The 27,257-nt window shown below is 37.6% G+C and overlaps 3 protein-coding genes and 1 pseudogene across 4 annotated transcripts; 3 read left to right on the plus strand and 1 right to left on the minus strand.

Annotated features, from left to right (window-relative positions):
* The first annotated feature begins 9,455 nt into the window (after nt 1-9,455).
* Nucleotides 9,456-12,027, plus strand: LOC113302217 (phospholipase A1-IIdelta-like). Of its 2 annotated transcripts, none has more exons than XM_026551090.1 (2): nt 9,456-10,894; nt 11,079-12,027. In XM_026551090.1, exon 1 carries the CDS (start codon nt 9,577-9,579, stop codon nt 10,861-10,863), a length of 1,287 nt encoding a protein of 428 aa, XP_026406875.1. In that variant the 5' UTR covers nt 9,456-9,576; the 3' UTR covers nt 10,864-10,894; nt 11,079-12,027. The 2 variants fall into 2 exon arrangements, with proteins under 2 accessions (XP_026406875.1, XP_026406876.1); XM_026551091.1 differs by having other exon boundaries at nt 11,138-12,027.
* Nucleotides 11,717-13,706, minus strand: LOC113302218 (cyclin-dependent kinase F-4-like). Its single transcript, XM_026551092.1, has 2 exons — nt 13,017-13,706; nt 11,717-11,886 (listed from the first exon to the last, which is right to left on the minus strand). Exons 1-2 carry the CDS (start codon nt 13,704-13,706, stop codon nt 11,722-11,724), a joined length of 855 nt encoding a protein of 284 aa, XP_026406877.1. The 3' UTR covers nt 11,717-11,721.
* Nucleotides 13,707-20,790: 7,084 nt separating this feature from the next.
* Nucleotides 20,791-22,739, plus strand: LOC113302219 (phospholipase A1-IIdelta-like). Its single transcript, XM_026551093.1, has one exon. It carries the CDS (start codon nt 21,045-21,047, stop codon nt 22,329-22,331), a length of 1,287 nt encoding a protein of 428 aa, XP_026406878.1. The 5' UTR covers nt 20,791-21,044; the 3' UTR covers nt 22,332-22,739.
* Nucleotides 22,740-22,961: 222 nt separating this feature from the next.
* LOC113306803 lies at nt 22,962-24,363 on the plus strand (annotated as a pseudogene).
* The last annotated feature ends 2,894 nt before the right edge of the window (nt 24,364-27,257 follow it).

Below are 27,257 nucleotides of genomic sequence, written 5' to 3' on the forward strand. Positions count from 1 at the left end.
TTGCGTTTGGAAAACTACTAGCATATATTTTACATGTAAGGGCTCACCACCCCTTGTAAATGCTAGCGAGTGTGCATCAAAAGGACTTGATGGTTATTGCATGTTTAATAAGATCAATGCAGAGTATCCTATACCCCAAGGTCTCGCAAAGGTTATTATCAAAGGTTACAGATGGTGCCTTAGGCATGGTTATGCGTACAAACCTACCTTTAATTGCTTGGGGAATATGCAATATTGACGCATCTTTACTTAATTCGTTTTAGAACCCAATATTAGTCAACCTTTTTTATGCGTACCAGTTGGTAACTGGATTTAAGCCTGACATTCGTGTTCTTACGCATTTTTGGTTGCACTACATATGTGCCATTACGAGTCCACATCGTACTATGATGCGTCACGAAAATGATTAAGTAATTTTGCTGGATATTTACTCTCAACAATTATCCGCATTTTAAAACCTTTGGCAGGAGATCTCTTACCGCTGGATTTGCGGGTTGTTATTATAATGAGACAGTCTTCCCGTCGTTAGGGGGAGATAAGAAAAGGTATTTCTAAGGGAATGACAGGAATTTTCGTGGTGTGTTCCCATTGTGTCTCATATTGATTGTTGTACTCCATAAATGTAAATGTGAAGTAACAAAGAATAATCGACGTCAGAAAGTGCACTGATATCAGCAACATGACAAGATCACACATATCAGCTGCAAATATTCCTGCAAGGTTAGAAATCCCCAGTATGGAGTACGCCATAGACTAAGGTGTTGCAACTACAGTTGGTGGAAGTGTAGTTGAGGCCGTGGATCCATAAAGGAAGATGGACATACAACCAGGTTCGATCAATGCTCACCTAGAAAGGAAGTAGATGAGTAAGGCACAAACTAATTTGTATCATTAATGAAATAATCTCATTTTGATTGTCTCTGACTATGTCCATGAATCAATATTGGAGGACGCTCCGAAGTTTTAAATGATTCTAGAGAACAATGAAATCCTGACGGATTATGAGAATGCACATGAGTCAATGGAAGGATCATGCGTGCACAGTGATGATATAATCCATAAATAGTTGCTCCAGAAATATAGCACAATGAGATCGAACCATGCTTTATTTTGATTAATTTCAAATAAATAGCATATTTGGCCTAAGTAATCCAAGTAGAACTTAGTTCTTTGACAAATATACAGGTATTTGGAGTGGTAGTGCTAACCAACCAAGTGTAAATCCTATTGAACATACATTATTAATTTGTCACAAAGCATAATGATAAGAAAGCAGTCTTAAAGTATAAAGACTCGCCTTGTGGTGCGAGGTTTCTGACAAAGCCCTGGAATTTTTCTCTTGTAATGAACTTCATAGAGTTCCGCTACTCAGTTAGCTTGGTAATTTCGAAAGGACTTTAAATGCAGCATATGTATATGGTTGTTACATATCTCTGAAAGAATCAAGAGATCGAAGATATTTTGTTACCCAAATCAAGTGACTCTAAACCACATAGTGCGTTTACAGTTAGATGGAACGCTCACTTATAGATAAAAGAAATCAGGCGGATGTGGTACACCCGTCTAAGTGGATATTTTATTTGGAGGGGATAAAAAAGTAGGTTATTTTTCCTTGCGCATTCACAAGAAAGTTCCTGATTGGAATTGTAGCTATCTATGTCGATGGCATAGACATGATGAGTACTCTTGAGGTAATAAGATACCTTAAAAGCTATTTAAAATCCGAATTTGAGATGAAAAATCAGGGGAAAGATCGACCGAATATTGAGCTTGTGGTATATTATTCCACCAGTTTGCATATGTCTAAAGTTGTCACGTAATTTAATAAAGACATGCATCCTGATAGCACTCTCATGATTAGTCGAGTTTTAAATGTAAGTAAGTGACCATTTCGTCTAAAGGAAGATGACGAAGATGTGTTGGGGCTGAATTCCCATATCTAAGTACAATATACACCTTGTTGTACTTAGTATAGTAATATACTCGATTATATTTTACATCCTCAGGGAACTTGTTATTTAGATATAGCTCAGCACCAACGCAACGTCATTGGAATTGTACAATGAATGTAATAATGTACTTAAAATTAACCATTGACATGAGTTTGTTTTATCCCTGTAAAGACATAAAAAGGAATGCTAAAGGAACTGCAATCCAAAGGTTGTTGATTATGAAGGAACAATGATCTCTTCTCCAACGAAAGTAATCAGGGGAGATATGGTAGACTATTTTCTAAGTCATTACCGATATTCAGTTTCGAAAAGTACATGACTAAAGGAACCGTCTGAAACAACTCTGCCAGTAATCAGGGGGAGATGCCGACATCAGGGGGGGATCCAAGGATATGATGTCGACATATTCTACTTCTAAATTGAAGTTGTGTTGTACTCTTTTTCCCTTCGATCGAGAATAGTTTTTCCCAAAGGGTATTGTTACTCGACAAGGTTTTTAGCTAGACAACACTAAAAGCATCAAGTATGTTAAATGTTGAAAACATAAAGATCGCTTTGATAGTACTAAAAATATCTGAATCAAAGAAATGAAACGTGATATTATGTTAAGCAACGTAACTTCCGGAATCAACAACAGGGTCTTATAAACATTCAAGTCACCAAAGTAAAGTGTGATAAACTCCTTTTGACTGCATTAGACTAATAAAATTGTCTGGCATCAGGGGGAGCATCTAATGGTGTGTTAAACTATTTTCCTTCACCGAGGTTACTTTTTCCCACAGGGTTTCGTTACTCGGAAAGGTTTTTAATGAGACAACAACAAACACCGGGAATGTAATTTCCCAGCTAAGACTATTGTCTTTCCTACAAGGATTTTCTTCCTTAGGAGTTGTGAAGAAACTAGTCAACTTCAACGGAGCAAAGTGATCATCTGCAACGGATCACCCTTACTTGCATATGTCACGTTGTACTCTTTTACCTTCGTCAAGGTTTTATCCCACTGGATTTTCCTTGTCAAGGTTTTAATGAGGCAACACATACGCATCCAACTATGTTCTAAGTTCACTTAATGTTGTACTCTTTTTCTTTACTTCAGGTTTTGTCCCTCTGGGTTAACCACTTACTAGTCTCTTGCATCACTCCACTACGTACTGCTGCTTCATATGCAAAAACAAACTGAAACACATCTAAAACCAACAAAATAGAAGTGGTATAAGTAAATCTAATAACGAAATGAACAAAAAATATGATTATTCGTCTAGATCTAGTAAATAATCAAAAAATCAAATATGGGGATAAAAAAGCGTAATCAATCACAACAAGGATTAGATCGTGAAACCCTAAAATAAACATTGTAAGAGAAAAATCTCCATATGATTTAATAAAAACGAGAAAGATTGAAGAATAAAATTTGGATTTGTTCAGAACCCATTCGCAGCAGCAGTGAGAAGAAAGAGAAGAAGAAAACGAATATGAAATGTAATGTTCTTCTCGTGTTTATAGACCTGTTAAATAGGAAAGCTTATTTGTGGTATTTTTAAATTTCACACACCTGATCTCGCACGTGTACAGGACCTGGACTTAAAAAATTGGGTCCATTTTTCATTTTTCTTTTAATTATGGACCTCTGGTTATTGGGCTTTAGTGGGTGGACCTGCCACTAACTAATACCACTATAATAGGATCTATAGGTAATTCCTACTTTCTAATTTTAGTGTACCGACCAAGCCTCGGAATCAGGACCTATTTACCTGTCCAAGGCCTGAGTCATCCCGCTTGAGTGCCATACGGGCGGGCTTAGAGCGCGAGTGGTAAAGCTGCGGCATCTGTTCTTGTGAGGGGCAGTGGGTCAATTCAGTCAAATGCCAGTTGTAGCGCCGATTTATAGCTGTTGGTAGCTGCCTGCACATGCAGTGCGGCGTTTTTGTTTGCAGTGCGGCGTTTTTGTTTCCAAGTGGCGCAAATGCCAGTGCATTTGATTACCAACGCTGAATGGCCATGTAAACTAATTGGGGGCCAGGATACATTTTATACCCACATCAAAGGATATATGGGGTTTCCAAAATGACGGTGAAATAACTATTTTACCCTTCTCTAATAACTTCTTCTCCTCCCATTCTTCTCCCCCGTTCCCTCCCTCCCACTGTTTTCCATTCCATTAACGATTTCTGAGAAAAAAAATTCTCATCGACTCATCGTCGTAAGTGAACTAAAATCCCTTAATCTAAGTTGGATTTGCGTTTTAATTTGATTTGTTGATTGAAAAATTAGGTTTTCAACTGCAAAATTGCAGTTACAGTTCCAGGGTCGTTAACCACGGTGTTTTATTGCTTAACGATTTTTGATATGCATGTTGAATTGATGAAAAATCGTTAACCATTAAGATGTAGTAGATAATACGACCTTAAACCTGGTTTTCTTCCCTAGAATAGTGTGTTGCATAAGACAGAGTCGTTCGTAGTGTCGTCTAGGGATTTTTAAATCGTTAACGATTCTTTTCGACGACCCTTTTTAAATACGAACGACTCCATCTTATGCAAAACCACCTCTCTGTCCCAAATAGTGACAGGGTCGTCAATATATTTATAAAGCATTAATGATTCTTTGTTTGACAACCCCTTTATGAAACTAACGACTCTATATGATACAAAATTTGTTCCCTGTTCAAAAAATAGGAAGGGTCGTCATGTCAAATGGTTGTAGTCGTTAACTATGTTGAAGGGTCGTCATGTCAAATTTTTGAATTCATTAACGATGTTGAAGGGTCGTTTGGTTTTATAAATTTTGCTTGCCGACCCTTGATCTATGAAATGGCTCGCTAGGGGTCGTTGGGTTCTAAACATATTAAGTTAACGACTCTATATGACCTAACTAGTTGGAGTCGTCAATTATATCACACTTGGTTGACGATTTTTCATAACCTGCAAAAGTTGCAGGTTTGAGTCGTCAAAGGTTGTGTCAAGTAATTGACGACTCTTTAGAGTCGTTCGTTTATTACCCTCTCGACTTAACGACCCTCACTCAGAGTAGTTGCATAGTGTACATGAATCGACCACTTGGGGCATCATTCATACAATTTGAAGAGTATAGGAAGTTTACCTGATTGTTTTGAGCTTCGGGTTCTTCATTTTGAGGATTGGTTCCTTCATTTTGAGCAATATGATTCCTCTACTGGAATCCCCCAAAAACTCAACTTCTTCCTCTCCACAGCACAAAACACAATTTTTCTTTTAACAAAATTTTATCCCTAAATCTAATTTTAATCTAATTAAATTAATTAACTTAATTACCACTAATGATTTGAGGTAGTTTAGCCATTTAAAAAAGTTGGGGATAAAGGATAACTCCCAGTTACTATTTCATGACCTTTTTTATGTTGTGGCTAGGGGTCCCCAGTTATATTTCCAGGGCCCCAGTTCAGCCTTGTTGATTACGGGAGGAGGTATTGGTGCAACTACCAAATTAGCAATAATTAGTTGTCTTCCCTATTCCAGACTGAAGAGTGCAACTTGGGCAGTTTGATTAGACCGAGGCCTGCCTAAGTTTCCTTAACCAAACCCATTAAGAAGGGTCAGGCCTATTTTAGAAATCTGGTTTGGGGAGTACAACAACGCCTAATGGTGCCAGAATAGTAATTAAGTTTTTTTTTTAAGCAAACAAAAAGAAGTACAAATTACATGTTTCCCCTTAGGGATTTGTGGTCATCACATAGTGAAGACAACAACCACACTGGTGGCACAGACCAGACCATGTGGTTTTTATTAACCTTAGCCCACTTCGCTAGTTCGTGAGATGGTCCATTAACAGTGCGATTGACATACAAAAAAGAGAGATTGAAATTTTGTCATTAGGGTTTTAATGTCTTGAAACAGAACGTGGGTTCTTTGATCTCCCAAAAAACAGAACATGTGGTTTTAATTAAGTGTTAGTTAGTGACTTAGTGTTAGTGATTAAATGTTAATAACGATGATGGTTTGTAGAACTATCACCATTAATCAGTGTTAATAATAATGATTAGATGTTGATAATAATTAATTAGTAATGTTAATGATTGATCATAGTTAAGTTATTAGTGGTAAATTAGTAGAGAAATCAAATTTGTATGAGACAGTTGGGGTTTTTGATAGAAACAAAAAGAAGTGAATAAAAGAAAAGACCTGTTTTTTGAGATTTTAGTGATCAGAAATGACAAAAATGTCTGGTTCAAATCAAATTCACAGGTGCACTTGTAGGCGATGTTTAATCTCTATTTTTTATGTTGAATTGTCAAAAAAAAAAAAACTTTTAGAATTTTTCTCAAATGCTCAGTGTTCGGTCCTGCTATAGTATTATCACCCGAATCTGATTGATAGTATTATTAGCCAAATATGATTGGGAAGAACCGTTCAAATGATATTTCTATAAGCGAAATTAAGTGTATGAAAAATATTTGACGTTCGACTTATTCGAACTTCGATCACTGTAAGCCGAACTTGTACTTTGTAGATTGGTATTTTTAACACAGACACCAGAAGTTTTGTTAACGAGGAAACCGCAAATGTAAAAAAATCCCGGGACCTAGTCCAGATTGAACACCAAACTGTATTAAGCCGCTACAGATACTAGCCTACTATCAATTAACTTCGGACTTGAATCTAGTTGAGCCTAAAAGGTATCCCACATATTAAGGTACAATCATGCTCCTTACGCCTATTGAATCCCAACAGGGTTCCGCGCAATTGATTCCCTTAGATGACGCCACACCAATCAAATAGTTTGATCAAAGGTGATGGAAATCGATAGCAATAGACAAAGTCTAGATAACCTCAAAATCCGAACTTATGCAACCCGAAAGGAACCTAGATTATTATTCACCTCACAAGTATAAAACCCGTGGAATCAACAAAGTTTGAAACAAAGAGAACTTTAATGATTTCTATTTATCTTGATCAAGTGAGCAGCTCAACAATCGATGAAGATCAGGATACTCAAGTTATCAAGGAAAGATAATTTTACCTGGCTTCACGAATCCCTACGAAGTCTTTGTAGTCGCTAAACCCTAAAAGGGTTAGGAAGAAGACGACTCTAGATACAACTAGGACACACCAAAAAGTAGTGTCGGGATTCAATGATCCCAGCTGCTTGATGTTCCCCTTATATAGACATTCAAAGCATAGGTTGCTTTATGTTTAAGCTAAGATAGCTTCGGAACCAAGCAATCAATATCCACTGTCAGATGAATCTTTGAATTTGATTTACATAAACAAGATATACATTCTGGTTAGTTGAAAGCGTAACCGAACCGTATACAAAGACAATGTTCAAGGTGGTTAGCCAAAACTAGTCGATTTGAACTTAAAAGCTTAATATTCATTTTCATGAACACTATAGACATTAACCTTGAGTCACAATCATGTGATCAAATAAGTCTAGTGTTTTAGATAATTAATCAAATGCTAATTATCTCGTAGAAATAATTTAATCGCACTTGAAGATAATCAACATGGTTATTAAATACACAAAGTACAAATACCATAGCCGTTCGTGACTCAGGTCAGTCAGAGTACGTGTACCAGTTTGTAAACATTTAACCAAACCAAGTTCCTGAGTTAACAAAACTATTTAGGTGTGCGTATCGGTTTGGAAACCTTAAGACTAAGACCGGTTCCGGAGTTCACAGAATTATTTTGGTTTGCATACCGGTATGGGTACTAAACCGAGTTCGGGAACAAAGAACTGTTTTGGTACATGTACCGATTTGGATACTAATCTCGATTCCGTAATCACAGTTCCAAAATAGTTTCCAAAATCATTAAGCTTAGTCATTATATTTCGAGAACTAATTATATGCATAATAGTCTAATTAATTATGCGACATCGTCTCAATGATATAAAAGTGAATATAACTTGAGAAATAGGTTGTTCAGTCTTCACTTACCTTTTGTTGACGAAGTTCTCCAAAATTTTCGGTTGATCGTCGCCTTCAAACTGTAGAACGCAATGATGGCTGTCGTGATCCACTATTTCTCAACTACATTTCTATCCTAGTCCGAGACTTAACGAATTGTAGACTAGAAATCAAGATATTGTTTTGACAACAAGGTTGAGATATCAAAACTTGTGAGTTCGACCGAGCAATGCTCTAACAAAATTTTCACCATGGTTGAACCCATCTCTCCAATACTCTAAGTATCAGCATCAGCTACCACCAGTACCCAAACCATTCACCCATCAAATCCATCGGCTCATTGCTCCCTTAACTGCAATCATTTCTATTTCAGTTACCAATATGAACAACAAACACAACTTCTTTGTAATATTCTTTACATCCAAAATCACACACACCATAAGCACTTCATTCCCATCTTCTACAGACTCAATACTACCACCAGTTCATCTCGGCTTCCTCCAATTTCATTACCGGACCCCATCCAACAAATCAACCCTCATATCCTAGTCTTCTCGGCGCCATCCAGATCCGACCTAATTTCCATCTCAATTTCAAAACATCTTCTTCTGTTCATCTCCTGATCTCGGCAACATCATCATCATCATCTTCAACTTCTAATTCCAGATAACCATCAATTTCTTCTTCTATTTCAGAAATAATCTCAAACCCTGACTCATCAGTCACCTACAACAGCAACAGGAACCCGGTCTCTAATCTCTCTTTACTCTCAGAATAAAAAATTCATTAAGAACCCTTCAATTTATCCTCTAATCACCTCCAAATCGATACAAATTGCTCCATCATATCTCTATTCTTCATGTGGTTAATCAAAACAATCTCAAATTTCTCCACCATCTTCTTCTGTTTCTTCTAGATATGTCTCACTCACTAATGGTTAGATCTCTCTATCTCAGAAATCAGTCGAAATTATAGATAAAGCTAACTCCGAAATTATAAAACGAAAATCCAATGAAATTCTACAATTTTAAAATTTTAGGTTTGAGAAAAAATTTCACCCAGAAAATGAGTGCACGGACGAACTTTTCTGGCAGGAGGTTTTACAATAAAAAATGGATTTGAATGTAGTTTTCACAAACGAAAAAAAAAAGTTATAAATCTAGTCAAGCCCACCTAAATAGACTCTTAGTTCTGCCACTGTTAAGAGAGAAACCCAATATATCTTTGGTCAACAAACACCGAAAAGTTTAGTCGCGTGGTTAGCGATATCCTCCTCTTGCATCTGTATAATAATTCCATAATTCAGGACCTATTGCGAACAACGACAACTAAAAAGTGACAAATTGACGAGGAAAACTTCTCACTCAACGAATTTTTCAGATAAAAAAAAGTCCTCCAAGATAAGCATCCTACTTTTGTTTAGAAAAAAAAATTTAAGTTTTGAATTCAATAGTCGAACTAACCTTATTGATTTTCAACTATATTTGCCATTCTATATGGGCGTTAAGCAAATTATATGCACGTTCTGATTTGAATAAAAACCAAGTTGGACCACCCACTACACGTTACCGTAGTTAATGGCTCTCCTGTAGACATTATTTATCAAATAAAAAATAAAAAAATGGCCGGAGACATCATCTATCCCTCACATTTCAACCCATTAGAAATCACTGTTCGTTATCTGCAATTGAATCTCTTGAGAAAACTTCAAACAAACCATAATTTTGTGATCGCAAAATGGAGAAGGTATCGAAAACAGAGTGGGAAGAACTACTAGGAAGCAATCAATGGGAAGGTTTACTCAACCCTCTCGATTTAAACCTTCGGAAACTTATTCTCCGGTGCGGCGATTTCTGTCAAGGGACATACGATTCATTTGACAGCGATCAGAACTCGAAATACTGCGGTAGTAGTCGTTTCGGTAAAAAAGCATTTTTCAGAAAAGTTGCTAATAAATCAGCAGAAGACGAATACACTGTGGATTCATTTCTATATGCAACTTCAAGAATTGCAGTCCCCAAAGCTTTTTTAAGTTTTTCGTTTTCGGAGGAAGCTTGGAGCCGCGAATCGAATTGGATTGGTTACATTGCAGTCAGCTCGGATGAGGCAAGTCAACGACTAGGAAGACGGGAAATATATGTAGCCTGGCGTGGAACCATAAGAAAACTTGAGTGGGTGAATGTTCTTGTGGCGAAACCCACATTGCTTAAGCCGCTGTTGAAGCCAGCGGACACCGAAGCTACGTCTCACGGTCAAAAGCACCACTGGTACAACTCCTTGCTCGGGAAAAAGGACAGCAATGATTATGAAAGTGAGGACGACGACGATGATAATCCAAAAGTTATGAAGGGTTGGCTTGCGATTTACAACTCGTCTAACCCAAAGTCTCAATTCACAAAGTTAAGCGCAAGATCCCAAATTCTTATCAAGATAAACGCACTAGTAAACAGGTACAAAGATGAAGGTGTAAGCGTGGTGCTCACAGGCCACAGCCTAGGCGCAAGTTTAGCGATTTTAAGTGCGTTTGATTTAGTAGAAAATGGATTGTCTGATGTACCCGTCACGGCTATTGTTTTCGGCTCCCCGCAAGTTGGTAATAAAGCTTTTAACAAGAGGCTAGGGACGTTTCCTAACCTCCGAATCTTGCATGTAAAGAACCAACTTGATCTTATAACTCATTATCCTAGTAAGTACTTGGGGTATGTTCATACAGGGGTAGAACTTGAGATTGATACTAGAAAGTCGAAAAGCTTGAAGGACTCCAAGAATCCAAGTGATTGGCATAATTTACAAGCTATACTACATATAGTTGCAGGCTGGAACGGGAAAGAGGGAGAATTTGAATTGAAAGTGAAGAGAAGTATTGCGTTGGTTAACAAGTACTGCGCCTTTTTGAAGGATGAGACTTTGGTTCCAGGTAAATGGTGGGTTGAGAAACACAAAAGAATGGTGCTTAATGAAGATGGAGATTGGGTTATGGCTATTCCGGATGAAGAGGATTTGCCTGTACTTGAAGAATACTAACAAGTCTTCTAGTTGTCATTTTGGTGGAGAGGTAATTTTGGTTATTCTTGTGTTGATGTCTAATTAGTAAATACTACTCCTACTATTTGTGTTGAATAAAAGTGTGAATAATTGTTAAATCAGTTGTGAAATTAAGATATTATTGCTGCACAAAAATTCACTGAAGTTACAGAACTTCTGATGAACTGATAACATTTCATGAACTTCTGATGAAGGCAAAGTAGTTATTCCCCTCTCTAGTATCTATAAATTTCATCTCCCAACCTTCCTCCAGTGACTGAGGAATTCCCATGAGGCAGGCGGCCGAGGTGACCATTATAAATATTGCTGCCATGCCACCCTCCAGTCTTCATATGTAGTGGTGGTGCTGCTGCTGCAAATGTGGTGCTGCCATGCCACCCTCCAGTCTTCATATGTTGTGGTGGTGGTGCTGCGGCGAATGTGGTGCTTCCATGCCACCCTCCAGTCTTCATATGTTGTGGTGCTGCTGCTGCGGCGAATGTGGTGCTTCCATGCCACCCTCCAGTCTTCATATGTTGTGGTGGTGCTGCTGCTGCGAATGTGGTGCTTCCATGCCACCCTCCAGTCTTCATATGTTGTGGTGGTGGTGCTGCTGCGAATGTGGTGCTTCCATGCCACCCTCCAGTCTTCATATGTGGTGGTACTGCTGCTGCTGTAATTCCTTCTGGATTCTTCCCATTGAGAAGAGGCATAATTGGATTGACCACCTGCTCCATCCATTGTGTTATTTCCTGAATCATTCTACCAGGTAGAGGAGGTACTGATGTAGCTGTTCCCACACTAGTTCTTTGAACGAAGAGATGGGGGAATGTAATAGCAAGGCCGAAAGAAAGGATGTTAAAGAGCCTCCTGCGCCGTCGGTCTCTTGTTTGGATCCCACGAACAAAGTGATTTTACGAGGCTTATAGCAGCATCACTAGCGGACGGTATCAACATTTTAAGATCACGAGCACCAGGAACTTGTGGAAATTGAAAGCCGATCGATTTCGCAATTTGTAGTCCCTCTGCCCAGGGCCGTAGCAAAGTATTTGGGGGCCCTAGGAGAAATTATAGAAACGGGGGCCTAGATAAGAAAAATAACTTTTTACTTGTGATTTCATATGAAAGATTTAATACTCTAAGAAAATAAAATTTTCTACATAAGATAAGACTAAAAATATAAAGAAAATGGCTTATCACATAAAAACTATGCTTCAGAAAAAGAAAAACACAAAGATTGATCTTCCTTCCTTTTTCACACGAAGTTATTAATACGACTGAACCGGAAGCATCCTTTGTTTCAATGAGAAGAGGACGGGTTATTCATATTTTATTTGATGGTCAGAGGCGAATCGAAAGCTTAGCAGTGGTAATTCTACCCCTGGGGAAAATAGAGATGTTTCATACGTTACCCGTAATATGTGGAAGTATCGACGTAATTTCATATAGAGTTTGTAATTAATTGTATCTACTATAACAATCTCAACGGATCATATTAAAAGTCTGTTTAATCTTTTTGGTAACAATGTGTTTGGTAAGATTTGATCAACTTCAACTTTAATGGTTGCCCGATTTGCATTATTAGCAATATCCACATATGATTGTCAAATGGTAATATTTATTTTGATTCATTATTTAATCTTTCTTTAAAAAAAATAGAGGTTGGAGCATAATAAAATGTCATAAGAATTTGCAGATCATTCATAAATGTGTGTTGAGTGTAATTGTGTGAAGCGTACGGATGTATGTATGATGTTGAGAGTTGAAAAGTCGAGTATATATACTCGAGAGATCCTTGTAACAATATATCATTTCTTATAATCAAATTTGATTTAAACCGTATTGCAGAAATATGAATATTCTATTAATATTATCAGACAAAACCTCAGAACTTCGAAAAAAGAAGAGAAAATAATAAAGCAGTCAAAAAAAATAGCAGAAGACCAAATTAGTAACCTTAAAAATACACAATTAATTTGCTGGCACGAAATTTTGAATCGTATTGGACTACAAACAGAATAAGCCTAAAATTTGATGTTTCTGACTAGGTTTCTTATTAACTATAGGTAAAAAAAGATCTTGATTTGGGGGGCCCTAGGATATGGGGCCCCTAGGCCGTCGCCTAGCTAGCCTATGCTCAGCAACGGCCCTGCCTCTGCCCATGATTCTTGATTCGGACTTCCAATAACATCGCAAATTTTGTAAAGCTCATCTGCTTCAGTTGTACCAGGAAAAAGAGGAGAGAGCGTAAACAATTCAGCCAGGATTGTACCCATTGCCCACATATCCACTGCAGCGTTGTACGAGGATGATTTTAACAAAACTTCAGGTGCTCGATACCAGCGTGTCGAGATATAATCTGTAAAAGGTGGTTGAGAACAGATTTCTCGTGCTTTACCAAAATCAGCCACTTTTATCGTCCACTCATCTTTTGTTACCAGTAAATTCTCCGGTTTAAGATCCCGAGGGAAGTATCCAGCACACCGGTGCATATGGTCGAGAGCTTGAAATACTTGAAAAAACCAGTTTCTTATTTGATCCTCCGAGAAAGGATTTTTTGCCCTGCTCACTATAAGTTTGTACAAGTCACACTCCAGATACTCGAAAACGCAGAACAAGATGTTATTTTCTATTAAGATTTCTTTGAGTTGCACAATGTTTTTGTGCTTCTTCATCTTTCTTAATGACTTCACTTCTGGAAGATTAAGACATTCTTCGAGTGAATGATACTTTTGTTTCATCGTCTTTATCGCAACAATTTCACCAGTTTGTGTACCTAACGCTTTCCAAACGCTTCCAAACGTTCCTTCACCAACTTTCTTGATTATCTTAAAACGTTCCATTCTGCTCCAGTGACACAATCGATTGATATACCACCACAGCAGTTCAATAACCTGATTCGATCAAACTGAAAAGAAAGAACAACGTCTGAATATAGGTTACCTTCCTGCCTGAGCTATTTTCCATTCTAAAAAAATCGAGCTCTCGCACACAGATTTCACAACGAACAAGAGCAGAACCAAACGAGCGCTGCTTTTTTGTTGATAATAAAACGAACATTGATTTATCTCGCACTATCAATTTATATTTATATACGAGTGTGTTTCTATTTTTAAGACATCTTACGCCTCAAGTAAAAAGTCAATTTTGTTATACTTTCGCTCGGAAAGCAAGTCTTATTTATTTTACTTTTGTTAGGAAAGCAAGTCTTATTTAAGGAAAGATCCTCCTTATTTAGGTGGAAGATTGTTCTAACTCAACCAACATCATTCATCTTTTCCTTTTTTATGCAGTTCGTAATATCTATGTCCATCGTTTTTACGAGTGTTTTTAACGCCATTTCTACTGCAGAAGGTTGCTATATTTACTGCCATGATAATATTAAATCTAGATTTTAAAATTAATACAAGTATTTGTCATAATTCCAAAATATGTGCTCAACAACATCAAATTGATAAACATCACTTATCGATTACAAGGACACAAAAAGCTCACCTTAAGAACACTATAATTTTGATACATATTATGATTTTGTTAAAATAATTATTTTTTACCATCTCAATTGTATTGTTAGCTTTTCTCTTCCTTTCTCCATCACTTATTACAAAGCCAAAAAAAACTTTGATCTGGCGGCAGATATATACGTTGAAAAGCAAAATGGCGATCATAGGATGCATCCTAACGGTGTCACATAATTTTTAAAATGCTCCACTTAAATACTATATTTAATATATTTTATCTTGCCTCCACAAAATTTTAATATAATTTATATAAAATGTTATATCATTATTCGAAACTCGTCGGATAGAGATAGTCCCAGGTTAATCAGGGTACACTGGAATTTGAGTGGACCTAGAAGCAAGGTTAAGGCCAAGGGGTATTAAAAATGTGTAAAGTTATGAAACTAATCTTGCTAATTCTAATTAAAACTAACCCAATTCACATTCTATTATCAATTTCATTTTCATCTTCTCCTTCTTCCTTTACGATACCGACCAATTGATCCCCAATCTTTATCATTTAAAAACGTTTGATAATTTGTCGGTTGATTCATCGTAATTCGTCGATTCGGAAATTTTCATCATCGATTAATCTGCAAACATGCAAAGTCGTGTCAAACAAACTTATAGAAAACCTAATAGTGATGACTCTGGAATTGGAAAGAGTATGCAACAATACACACGTTTTTTTTTTTGTGAAGAAGCAATCTCTGCAAGTGAAAAACCAAAGAAATGACGAGATTGAGAAAGTAAGTGGTTACATAAACTCAACTCAATACTTAATTTTGTTGTTTGAATATCAGAATAGGTCAAAATATCAAAATTCTGAAATTGCAGTGATGTTGTCTTCCGGGTATTTCTTCGTCTACCTTGACGACGTTTCATGTTTAGTTTTTTTTCGTTATCTTCATAGGTTGAGTATCATGACAAATTTTTAACTCTGAAAGTAACATTTACAAGGTCGTCCCGATATTCATGCTAATACCTTGACGACTAGTAATGTTGTATTATTAGTCGGCAATGTTTGGAAATCCGGCATGCCGACTAATAACCTTCAGAAGTAGTTTTTTCCTATGTCCAATTTAGTTATTGGTCTTCACTTTTTTGGAAAAGAATCTTGACAACTAAGTGTTAGTCGTCACTCTGTAGTTTATCGACCATGACGACTAACTAATAACTGGACAAAACCAAGTTTTCTTGTATACAATTTGGTAATTAGTCGTTATGGTTTTGTAAAATAAAGTTGACGACTAAGATAATCAGATCTAGGTTTACAACCTATCATATTCCGATCGTGAATGGTAGAGCATTGCTCGATCGAACTCGCAAGCGTTTCTATCTCAAGCTTGTTTTTCAAGTTTAGTTGATCAAAACTATATACTTGATTTCTAGTCTACTTATATTTATGTCTCGGATTAGGATAGAAGTGTATAATTGAGCTTTAGACTTCATGGCGTTCACCAAGTGATGTATAAGATCTACTGAAGAGCTTGGAGGAACTTCATCAACAAAAGGTATATGGAGACTAAAACTTATCTATCACTCAGAAGTCTATTCTATTTTATTTTCTAATTAATGAGACTAAGTCGTATAGCTATATAGACTTTTGTATTATACACCTTTGGTATTTCGAGCCGAGTTTATCTCGCTTATCTATTTCTCGAAATATGTGTTGGAAAGCTTTTAGCTTTAGATAAGTTCATCGTATTCTTGACGAGTTTAGTTGGAGACAATTTGTTTATTGGAAACTAAATATTAAGTCAAAAGATGATCATGTGAAAATTACCTTGAACATCTTATATGATTTGTGTGAGACAGTCATTAAGTGTCGACTTGGGAAGTTTCGTATTGATCGATTAATCACTTGAAAATTACTCGAAGGTAGTGGTATGTGTAAGATTACCATTGTTGTCTTCCAAGGATGTTTCAATGTTAAATGAGAGTTTTAGAACTACCATGCCTGGATATAATACAGGTTACATACTTTGTATGTTAACTGTGCAAGTCTAGTTCAGGTCCAGAACTATTGTTCGCGAAACTCTGTTTGCGAACTGGTTTACCTGTGAAAAGGTCTGGAGCTTGTGTTCGCCTACCATGTTTGCGAACGGATAGACAATGCCAAGTCTAGAACTCCTGTTCGCATACGTTGTTTGCGAACGGCTGGACAAAGCCAAAGTTTAGAAATCTTGTTCGTGTACTCAGTTTGCGAACAGAGCGGTTAAGTTCTAAAATCGGTAATGTGTGATTTTCATACTCATGAACTCAGGATTCGTTTGCGAACTCGTTTGCGAACTTAAGTCCCTGGAACTTTTAGTGTATTAAGGTATGTGAACTAGTTTTACAAACCATGGCATTATGTTCATGAATTGGTTCTTGTATAAGTACTTTGTACAATTACAAACCAAAACGATTTTGCTTCAAATGGTTCATATATATATATTCCTATTAGATGATGAACATTTGAACAACTCTCTTGAAACACATTTAGATTCATTTGATTATCTATCATGATTGATTGATCATCATATTTGGTATAGAAGTGTTAGATGAATATGGCTAAGTTATAAGTGTTAATATGGATAACTTCGATTAACTATTATTTATCCAACAAGGTATACACGGTTCATCCATATCTAAATATAAGTATATTTCATTTCTGTGTATCAAGCTAATACCATTTAACGGTGGAGATTGATTCCCTAGTTTCTAAGCAGACTTAGCTTGAATCTTAAATCATGAGTTCATTTAACGGTGAATATCGATCGAATGCTTTGTTACTAAGCTATCTTAGCTTTGATTGTAAGCAACCCTGATTTGAAAGGCTATATTAGGGAGAACTCTAGCATATGGCAAACCTAATCCCTACACTTTTGTGTGTCATGTTGCAAACTAGAGCCGATCCTCCTTTAACCTAGGTTTTCCAAAACCATTATTAGGTTAACGACTTGAAGACTTCATCTGGAATTCGTTAAGCCAGATCCAACTATTTTCACTGTAGTTGCGTGTTCTGATCTTACTTGTTCAATCGTATTGAGTTTTATCTTCTCTAAGATTTACTCGACATTTATCTCCGATAGGTAAGATATAAAAAGTAATCACAACAGTTCTTCATCTCAGACTCTTGTGATTCCGTAATAACTTTTTCTATTAATCAGTTGGGTTATTGTGGGGTGACTCATATTTCTACGCTGCTCTTCGGGAGTATAAGTCTGGGGTATTAGTTGAGTTTCTTGTTCACATTGATTTATCTAAAGACGGAAACAAAACCAAGAATAGACATATCTGTGGCAGATAGATTTGTTTATAAATCTTCGACTTTGGGCCGTAACAACTCTTAGTTGTGGGTGAGATCAGTTAATTAAGGGAATCAAATGCGCAGAGTCCTGCTGGGATTCAAGAGGCGTAAGGAACACTATTGTACCTTAATCGGTATGAGACTCGGTTATGGCTCAACTATACTCCAGTCCGAAGTTAACTTGTACTAGGATAAAATCTGTATTGGCTTAATATAGTGTAGTGTTTAAATCTGGACTAGGTCCCGGGGTTTTTCTGCATTTGCGGTTTCCTCTTTAGCAAAATTTCCGGTGTTTGTGTTATTTCTTCTTCACATTATATTTGTTTATATAATTGAAATATCACAGGTTGTGCGTAGTTCATTCACAGTTGATAAATCTGACTTTGTTTGTTGGATATAACTTGATTGACACTTGGCCATTGGTCTTTGGTACCGTCCAAGTAATTCTCATATCTTTGATGTACTTGATTGAGTCTCACTTTTAAGTTGGTGCTCTCGATTAAAGCAACAACAGGAGTACTCCTGAGCAAAAGAAACCCTTCCTATGTTACCGAGGGTTCCACCATCTTATACCCCATTAGGAGGCACCAAAACAACGACGACCATCTCAGTTGGATGGTCCACCCCTACTATGGATTGGATGAAGATCTATACCGATGGGACTGCTAAAGGTCACCTGGATATTGGTGGAGGTTTCTACAGGGACTCGGGGCGAGAATTGTGATGGCAATGGCGCAACCACTAGGAATTACGACGCCGGCTGAAACTTGACCCATTGGCAAAAGTTTTTTCGAGATACGTTCAGAAAATTTACTTTTGTTCACTAGCTCTCCTGCTACTCTTCCTTACTACATATCAGAAGTAGTCGATGAAATAAATAAGAAAATACGTTAAATACCACGTTGTGCTATCTGGGACAATTACAGGCGACAGATGGTCAGTCAATCACATAGATGATGAAAGTCAAACTAGAAATTTATGGACAAAAATCTAAGACCAAATAACATCGAGGTTTCACAATATAATTGTTCTAACCAACTCTATAGGTACTACATACCCACCTATAATTTCACCCTAATCCATTAATAAATACATGCTTCAAAAAAAAAAAAATCCTGTTAAATTTTCATAATGTAATTGTTCTAACCAACTCTATGGTCTAATTTCTCCCTAATCCATTAATAAATGAATGCTTCAAAAAGGCTATTTCAATTTATGTTTGTTCAATGCGCAGGGATGGTGTTGATTTCCGGGAATCAGACCCTTCTGACTTCTGAGCCCAACATAAGAGATTCTAACAGGACCGGGCTGTGATGAAGCCAGCCGGCGACAATTTTATTTTAATAGCCTAAAAAAACCAAATTTCTCTAATAATTCTATTGGTCATTTATTGTTTCCCCCACAAAGAACTCAGCAATCAACTCGTTTTACTATCTATTGATTCATTCGTTCGAATATTCCATCCCTAACAAAGATGACAAAACAAGTTATTCCATTTAGGAGAAGCAGAAGAGCAAAGGAGTATACAATTAATTCAGTGTCTTAACTCTCAACTCATTTAGGATTAGCTCTGATTGCTTTTCATCTCCATTATATCATGTAAGAGCAACCACAGTCACGACCAAATTTGGAGACTAAACCCAAATTTGGTCTCTGTATCAGCCGCAATGGAACGGACTAAAGCTATATTTAGTCCGGATAATTAGGGTTTGAGACCAAAAATGGTCGCCGACCCAGACTAAAATCAGTTATACTGGGACGGGCTTAATATAAGCGTATGAATTCAGACGGGGTTATAGTGAGCGCTTCACACCAGACGTAAGTATAAAGAACGCATGAAATTAGGGCGGATGTATAAAGAGCGTATGAGTGAGGCGTATTTATAACCACCGCCGGACAAAACGGAGATAATACGTACGCCCCACAGCAGGCGTAATTAGAATGTACGTCCCAGTGGGGCGCAGTTATAAAAACCGCCTGGTTCGGGCGCATGTATCGTGAGCGCCTGTGTGTAGACGTATCTTTAATGTACGCCTGGTCCGGGCGCATGTATTATGCACGCCTGTGTGAGACGTATCTTTAATGTACGCCTGAATTTTCATAACATGAGATTGCATACCTCACGTTTTTCATGATAACCATGTATTGCATACCTGAATTTTCATGATAACCATGTATTATGTACGCCTAAAATCACGTTTTTTAGATTACATACCTCTATTAGAAAACTTGTTTCTTTCACGGAAACATAGATTAATCTTCATAACATGAGATTGCAGCTGAATTTTTGCCCTAGAATTTTTCTTAGGTTTCGTCGTCTTTTTTGTTCTTGTTCTGTGAAAAGAGGAGGAGAAGAGGAGATAATCAGACGGACTTGCCCTTTAACGTATATTTCTAGACGCACTTTACATTGACGCCCCACCCAGACGGACATTCCATAAACGCCCCACTCAGACGGACTTTCCATAAACGCCCCACATAGACGGACCTTTCATCTCCGCCCCACTCAGACGCACCTTCTGTGTCCGTCCGATGCAGACGCAATTTATATCTCCGTATGTATCAGACGCACATACCATCTCCGTCTACTGGGACGCATTTTCCATCGCCGTCTAATGCCAGGCGTGAATTAAAACTGCGCCTCAATCAGACGCACGTAATACATCCGTTTCACTGAGACGCATGTTAAAAAGACGCCCACCAAGAAACGTTAGTATAAATTCCGTCTGGCTTCAAGCGGATGTATAAGTTACGCCTCACCAAATTTTGGTCGTCACCCACTGCGCTTGAACACCGAGAATACCAAACTTTTTTGGTTTTTAGTCTGGAATTTGGTATTTGGTCTGTCTCGTGACTGTGGTTGCTCTAAGATAACAATATACAGCAAATGCTGATCATTTCCTTGTCAAAAGTGGTAATACTGTCGAGTGTCGAGGGCCAATAAGGCATTAACAAAGTAGAACCCACCTTATAGCATTAATCGTGTCTGCCTTATCCCTTGAAAAGGAAACAGTCTAAATAATCTACACCACACAGACTTCTTCTCTCTCAAGAATAATTGAGTTCATTCTACCTTCAAGAATTAAGGCCCTTGATTAATTTAATCTAATCTACTGTCATAGTCAGAACAAGATTAGGTGCCAACTTAGTCGTCCGTGCTGAAATCATTTCTATTTGCTACTTTAAAATGTCTGCTAAACAAATCATTACACGTCTTGGTGTAAAGAAAATTATGCTAAGAATTATTCTTTCCATCTAATCTTTTACTGTTTATTAGACATTATTTATTCCTCGTATGAAACCCATTTTAGATCACTAATAAGACTTTTGCAATCGAATCTCTTGAGAGAACTTCTGACAAAATCAACTCAACTTTGTGAATCAGAATGGAGATGTCTCAAACTGAATGGGAGGAAATACTAGGAAGCAATCAATGGGAAGGCTTGCTCGAACCGCTTGACTTCAACCTCCGGAACCTGATTATCCGGTGTGGCGATTTTTGTCAAGGAACATACGACTCATTCGACAGCGATGAACACTCTAAATACTGCGGTAGCAGTCGTTTTGGCAAAAATGGGTTTTTCAAGAAAGTTGCTAATAAATTGGCAGAAAATGATTACATCGTCGATTCGTTTCTCTACGCAACATCGAAAATCAACCTTCCTAAAGCTTTCTTAAGTTTTTCGTTCTCGAATGAAGCTTGGAGCACTGAATCTAATTGGATCGGTTACATTGCAGTCAGCACTGACGAAGCTAGTGAAAGATTAGGAAGACGGGAGATATATGTAGCCTGGCGTGGAACGATAAGAACACTTGAATGGATGAATGTTCTTGAGGCTGTGCAGACATCGGTTAAGCCGTTATTGAAGCCGGAACTGGAAGCTACTAGAGTCGAGGAAGAGCGCCATCACCATTGGTATGATTTCTTCACCGGCAAAAATGATAATGATGATGATGAAGATGACGACGCAGATGACGATCAACCCAAAGTTATGAAAGGTTGGCTTGCAGTGTACAACTCCGCAAACCCAAATTCTCAGTTCACAAAGTTAAGTGCAAGAACCCAGATACTTGCAAAGATAAGAGCACTGGTAACCAGGTACAAGGACGAGAATGTAAGTGTAGTACTTACAGGTCACAGCCTGGGTGCAAGTTTGGCGATTTTAAGCGCCTTCGATTTGGTCGAGAACGGGTTATCTAAAATACCGGTGACGGCTATTGTATTCGGCTCCCCACAAATTGGGAACAATGCTTTTAACGAGAGGCTGAAGACGTTTTCTAACCTGCGGATCTTGCATGTAAAGAATGAAATCGATCTTATAACTCATTATCCTAGTAGGTTATTGGGGTATGCTTACACCGGTGTGGAGCTTGAGATTGATACTCGTAAATCCAACAGTTTGAAGGACTCGAAAAATCCAAGTGATTGGCATAATCTACAAGCTATTCTCCACATAGTTGCAGGATGGAACGGGAAAGACGGAGAATTTGACTTGAAAGTGAAGAGAAGTGTTGCATTAGTTAACAAATCGTGTGATTATTTGAAGGATGAAACTTTAGTTCCAGGCTCATGGTGGGTAGAGAGGAACAAAAGAATGGTGCTTAGTGAAGATGGGGAATGGGTTATGGCAGTTCCGGATGAAGAGGATTTACCTGCACTTGAAGAGTACTGATGTGTTTACCTGGTAATTTCATTTATTTTGATGTTTGCATTGCTATAAACTGCTGAAAGGGTTTGTGAGTCTTTGTTGAATTCTCTTGTGGCCTTGTGGAATAAGGCGTTATTGTTGCATGAAGACTTTGGTGTTTTTTGTTATGTTGGTCTGTCTGCCGAAATTGGTTTCGATTCCAGGAATGACTCTGCCATTGTAAATAGGGGGGCATTTGCTCTTTGTTGGTTGGCCTTTTTAAAGCCTGCAAGTCCTGATTTTGTGTATTATTATACTGATTCCGAAACTCCTTGGCAAATATGCTTGTAAAAGAGCCAAGTTTTTTGAATGATGATTCAAAGGTCTTTATTTTGTCAAGACCTTAGTTCTTTTGTTGTAGGTTAAAATATGGAATTCAACTAACTATTCAAGCATTGTATTTCCAGTAGAATACTGAAACCATTGGCTGTTAGGTAAACTGTCCTCCCCAAACTTTAATTAATCCTTGTGAAAAAGTGTAGTTTTTCATAAACTTTAATCCAATGGGTCATGAATTATCAGTAAAAACGTACCGATTACTATTTAAATATACTGCTGAAAGAAAAAAAAAATTCATTTCAGGATCTCAACTTTCATCATTTTAATTAGAAATCGAGTACAATGTGTTACTTTCCTCATCTATATAATCTCAAAGGATTTACCCCTAACTCATTCACTCTTGAGCTTATTCCTTTAATTACCTTGATCACTTAATCAGCCCTAAGCCTTCTTCAGAAGCACGTTTATAGTTTTCCAAGTCATAAAATGGAGATTCCAAAACTGGAACCAGGAAGGTGGGAAGAAATATTAGGAAGCAAGAACTGGGAAGGGCTACTGGAACCTCTAGATTTGAACGTGCAGCAACTTATTCTCCGTTCCGGTGACTTCTGCCAGGCAACTTATGATTCATTTATAAGCGATCAGCACTCAAAATATTGTGGTGGTAGTCGTTATGGAAAGAAATCATTTTTCAAAAAACTTGCAATGGAATCAGCTGCAAATGACTACTTTGTCGATTCGTTCCTCTATGCAACTTCACCTTCGGTACCCTTATTTTCATTCTCATTCTCAGAAGAAGCGTGGGATCGTGAATCCAACTGGATTGGTTATATTTCTGTGAGCACTGATGAAGTTAGCAAAAAACTTGGAAGACGGGAAATATACATAGCATGGCGTGGTACAACAACAACTCTTGAATGGATGAATGTGTTTGATGCGGAAAAGGCATCAATTAAGCCATTATTGAAGCCAAAAACCCTTAATTCTAAAACAAATGCTACTGAGAAGCATACTACTGAAGAAAGCCACTGGTATGACATTTTCATTCGCAGTCCGGATGAAGCTACTGATGCTGACGACGAAGAAAATATACCTGAAGTCATGAAGGGATGGCTATCAATATACAATTCTGATAACCCAAAATCCCCGTTCACAAAGCTAAGTGCGAGAACCCAAGTTCTCTCAAAGATCAAAAGACTTGCAACAATGTACAAAGATGAAAATGTAAACTAACTGGACATAGCCTCGGTGCAAGTTTAGCAATCTTATGTGCATTTGATTTAGTTGAAAATGGGTTATCTAAAATACCTGTGACGGCTGTCGTATTTGGTACCCACAAATTGGTGATAAAGCTTTCACTGATAAGGTTATGACTTTCACTAACCTTAGGGTATTGCATGTGAAGAACACGATTGATCTTATACCGCTCTATCCAAGTGCCCTATTAGGTTTTGCTTATACAGGGACATAATTTGAAGTCGATACTGGAAAATCGACGAGTTTAAAGGATTCCAGTAATCCTAGCGACTGGCATAACCTGCAAGCTATACTCCATATAGTTGCTGGTTGGAATGGAAAAGAAAAAGAATTTGAATTGAAAGTGGACAGAAGTGTTGCATTGGTTAATAAGTCTTGTGACTATCTGAAAGATGACCAGTTAGTTCCAGCGTCATGGTGGATAGAGACGAACAAAGGAATGGTGCTTGAAGGAGGGAAATGGGTTATGGCTCCGCCTTGAAGGTGCTTGAAGGCGGGAAATGATTGTTTATTTTGATTGTGAGTATAGTTTTTTTTTGTGGGTATTCTTTCTCTGTCAAAACCCTAATTTGTGGTTCAAAAGATCTTGGTAAGAAATTGCATGATTTTATTATAATGATATCTTTAAATTCAACCGTTGGAATATGATGAAATTTAAGTATGTCGTAGTTTACCTTGTTATAGAAGTACAGTAACATTTTAACGCGGAACGGGTCACGTTTGCTACTGCAAAGCTTGCACAATATATGACTATAGTCTGCTGAGTTTAAATCCCGAATAGGGGACTGATTCCTATTTATCTCATTCTCCGCTTATCGGACAAAGCTGAAATTTTAGTATGATGTTTGTATATATGAAGGTTACCTACTGTAGAAATTTCATGAAGTTCTGATCACTTTAGGTACACCAAAGTGTGAGAAATCCGGAACTGAATTCTGTATGCACGTATTAAAAGTAGTCGGGTTCTGAGTAATGTATCTTTTTAATGAACCGTTGGAATGCTATGATTTTTGAGTGTGTTGTGGAATATTGAGTTGTAAGTGTACCATAAAAATTTCAAGAGGATCAGGTAAGTATTAGTACTGCAAAGATTGGACAATCTGAAACTGTGTTTCGGTGAAACAGAATTCCTTTACAGCTATCTTCATAATTTGTTATGTCATCATGCATTAATTGGCTTGCTACTTTGCATGGGTGTCATTGAGAATCACTATCACTTGTTAAGTCCTCTTATATTCGGGTTCTACTTGACGAAGTTTTCTTTTTGTGTTTTATTCAGGTAAATATTACTTGGGGGATGGTGGGTTTGCAAACCAACGATATTGTTTAACACCATTTCGTGGCCAACGTTATCATTTGAAAGAATTTTCTGGTACGGGTAATCATGCGAAAAAGGCTGAAGAATTATTTAACATGCGTCATGCTTCTTTGAGGAATGTAGTTGAAAGATTGTTCGGTGTTGTGAAGTCTCGTTTCTTGATCTTTAAGTCTCAACCTCCATTTCCGTATCAGGTGCAAGCGGAGATAATGACAGCTTGTGCAGGCCTACACAACTTCTTACGAAAAGAATGCCGTTCATATGAGTTTCCGGTCGAGGAAGAGGAAGATAGCCATCCATCAACGCTTGTAAATGACGATGAAATTTTGACACAACAAACTCAAGAACAACAACGTCAAGAAGCTAATGCATGGAGAAAGAGTATAGCGGATGATATGTGGGAAAATGTTCGTGAACAAAGGGAGTTAGAATTGTATGGAGACCGTTAAATTGAAGGGAAAAAAATTATCTCGTTGCACAAAATAACATACTATTGATACAGAGATATGATCATTTTCATTTATTTTTTTCTTTTGATTAAAGATCAATGTTATTTGCAAATAAGGGTTTATTGTTTCTTAAAAGAGAATGAGTTAGGAGTGAACTCTCTCAAACTCCCCCAAACTCCCTCTAATAAACTCTCTCAAACTCCCTACACTCCCCCAAACTCCATGAACTCAAAAACACAAAACTCTCTCAAACTCCCTACACTCTCTCAAACTCTCTCAAAATCCCTGAGATTTAAAATACACTCAACTCCCCCCAAATCACTCGAGGACTAACCCCCTGTAAAATATTTGTAATTTTGTCTTTTACTTGTATTTGAAAATAAGGGAGCTTGCGGTGGAAAATAGAAGTTTCCATGCTTGATGGAGAGTAATTTGGACTCTAGATGAAAAGGATATGTGTGGTGTGTTGCAGGTGTAACAATAAGACACAAAGAAAAATGTTATAACATAAATTTCTGGAAAGCTAAAAGAAACACTCAAAAATGCAAACTGAAGACAGAGTCACGTGTTCAACACGCTGTCCTTAACACAATAGTTGACCGGTACGCCTCAAGAATGAGTGATGCCTATACCCTGTGGTCAAGTTGTATCCAGGATAAAACTGCATGTTGCAAGTACTGTTAGCACTACAGTACTTGCCCACTCTTACGAACCCAACAACAATTGCACAGAATGAAATAAAGGACCACACAGAGGGAGAGAGACGAAAAGAAGAGGATATTAGCTCTTCCGGACACGAAAAGAAATGAAGAAGAAGAGTTCTTTTTATAGGCGATCAGAGGAGGTGAAATCAATGCACATTAATGTGCGAAATAATTCTGCATGCGAAGTAATGTTATCAAGATGTCGACATAATTCTGTCATCAAACAGTCAAAAAACGGTAAGAAATGTCGACATCCATGCTTTAGAAAAAAAAAATTCATTAAGAGAATAAATTCGCCCGGGTCACACGCCCCCCATATTTAAGAAAGAATTTAATTTGATTTTCAAAAATGTTTAGGAAATAAATCAAAAGAAATTTTTCCAAAAAATACGTTTTGGTTGACCCGCACCCGCACCCGAGCCTGAGCCCCGCCCGACCGGACGAAAGGCGGCATGCGTGCTTCGATGCGAAGCCCCGCGCGTGTGTGAAACGTGTGGTTGCACCAACTAGCCCATTTCCTAAGTCCTCTCCCTCACACAAAAGTGTGTATGACCCAAGGGCCACTCTAAGATCAAAAAATTCAATACTTATGGAGAGGTATCATCTTTAGTTTCCCCTATGTGGGAGTAAAGGTTCATTCACTAATAGTGAAAATGAGCTAGTGTCCTTAGAGCAACCAATAGGTCCTACGTTCCAATCCCACCAAGACAAAAAAACCAAATATACATAATCTCATTTTCTCCAACAATCCCCCACATGAATGAAATACCGATACAAAAATCAGAAAACGGAAAGCGAGAAATACCACTTAGGAAAGAGGTGTCCATGAGGTCTTGAACCTTTGCTTAGAGAGAAATTGCCGGAACTACTTGATGGACAATGAACGCGATGTCTTGAACTTCCA

This window comes from Papaver somniferum, chromosome 8, assembly GCF_003573695.1.
Source record: "Papaver somniferum cultivar HN1 chromosome 8, ASM357369v1, whole genome shotgun sequence".
Classification (NCBI taxonomy): Eukaryota; Viridiplantae; Streptophyta; class Magnoliopsida; order Ranunculales; family Papaveraceae; genus Papaver; species Papaver somniferum.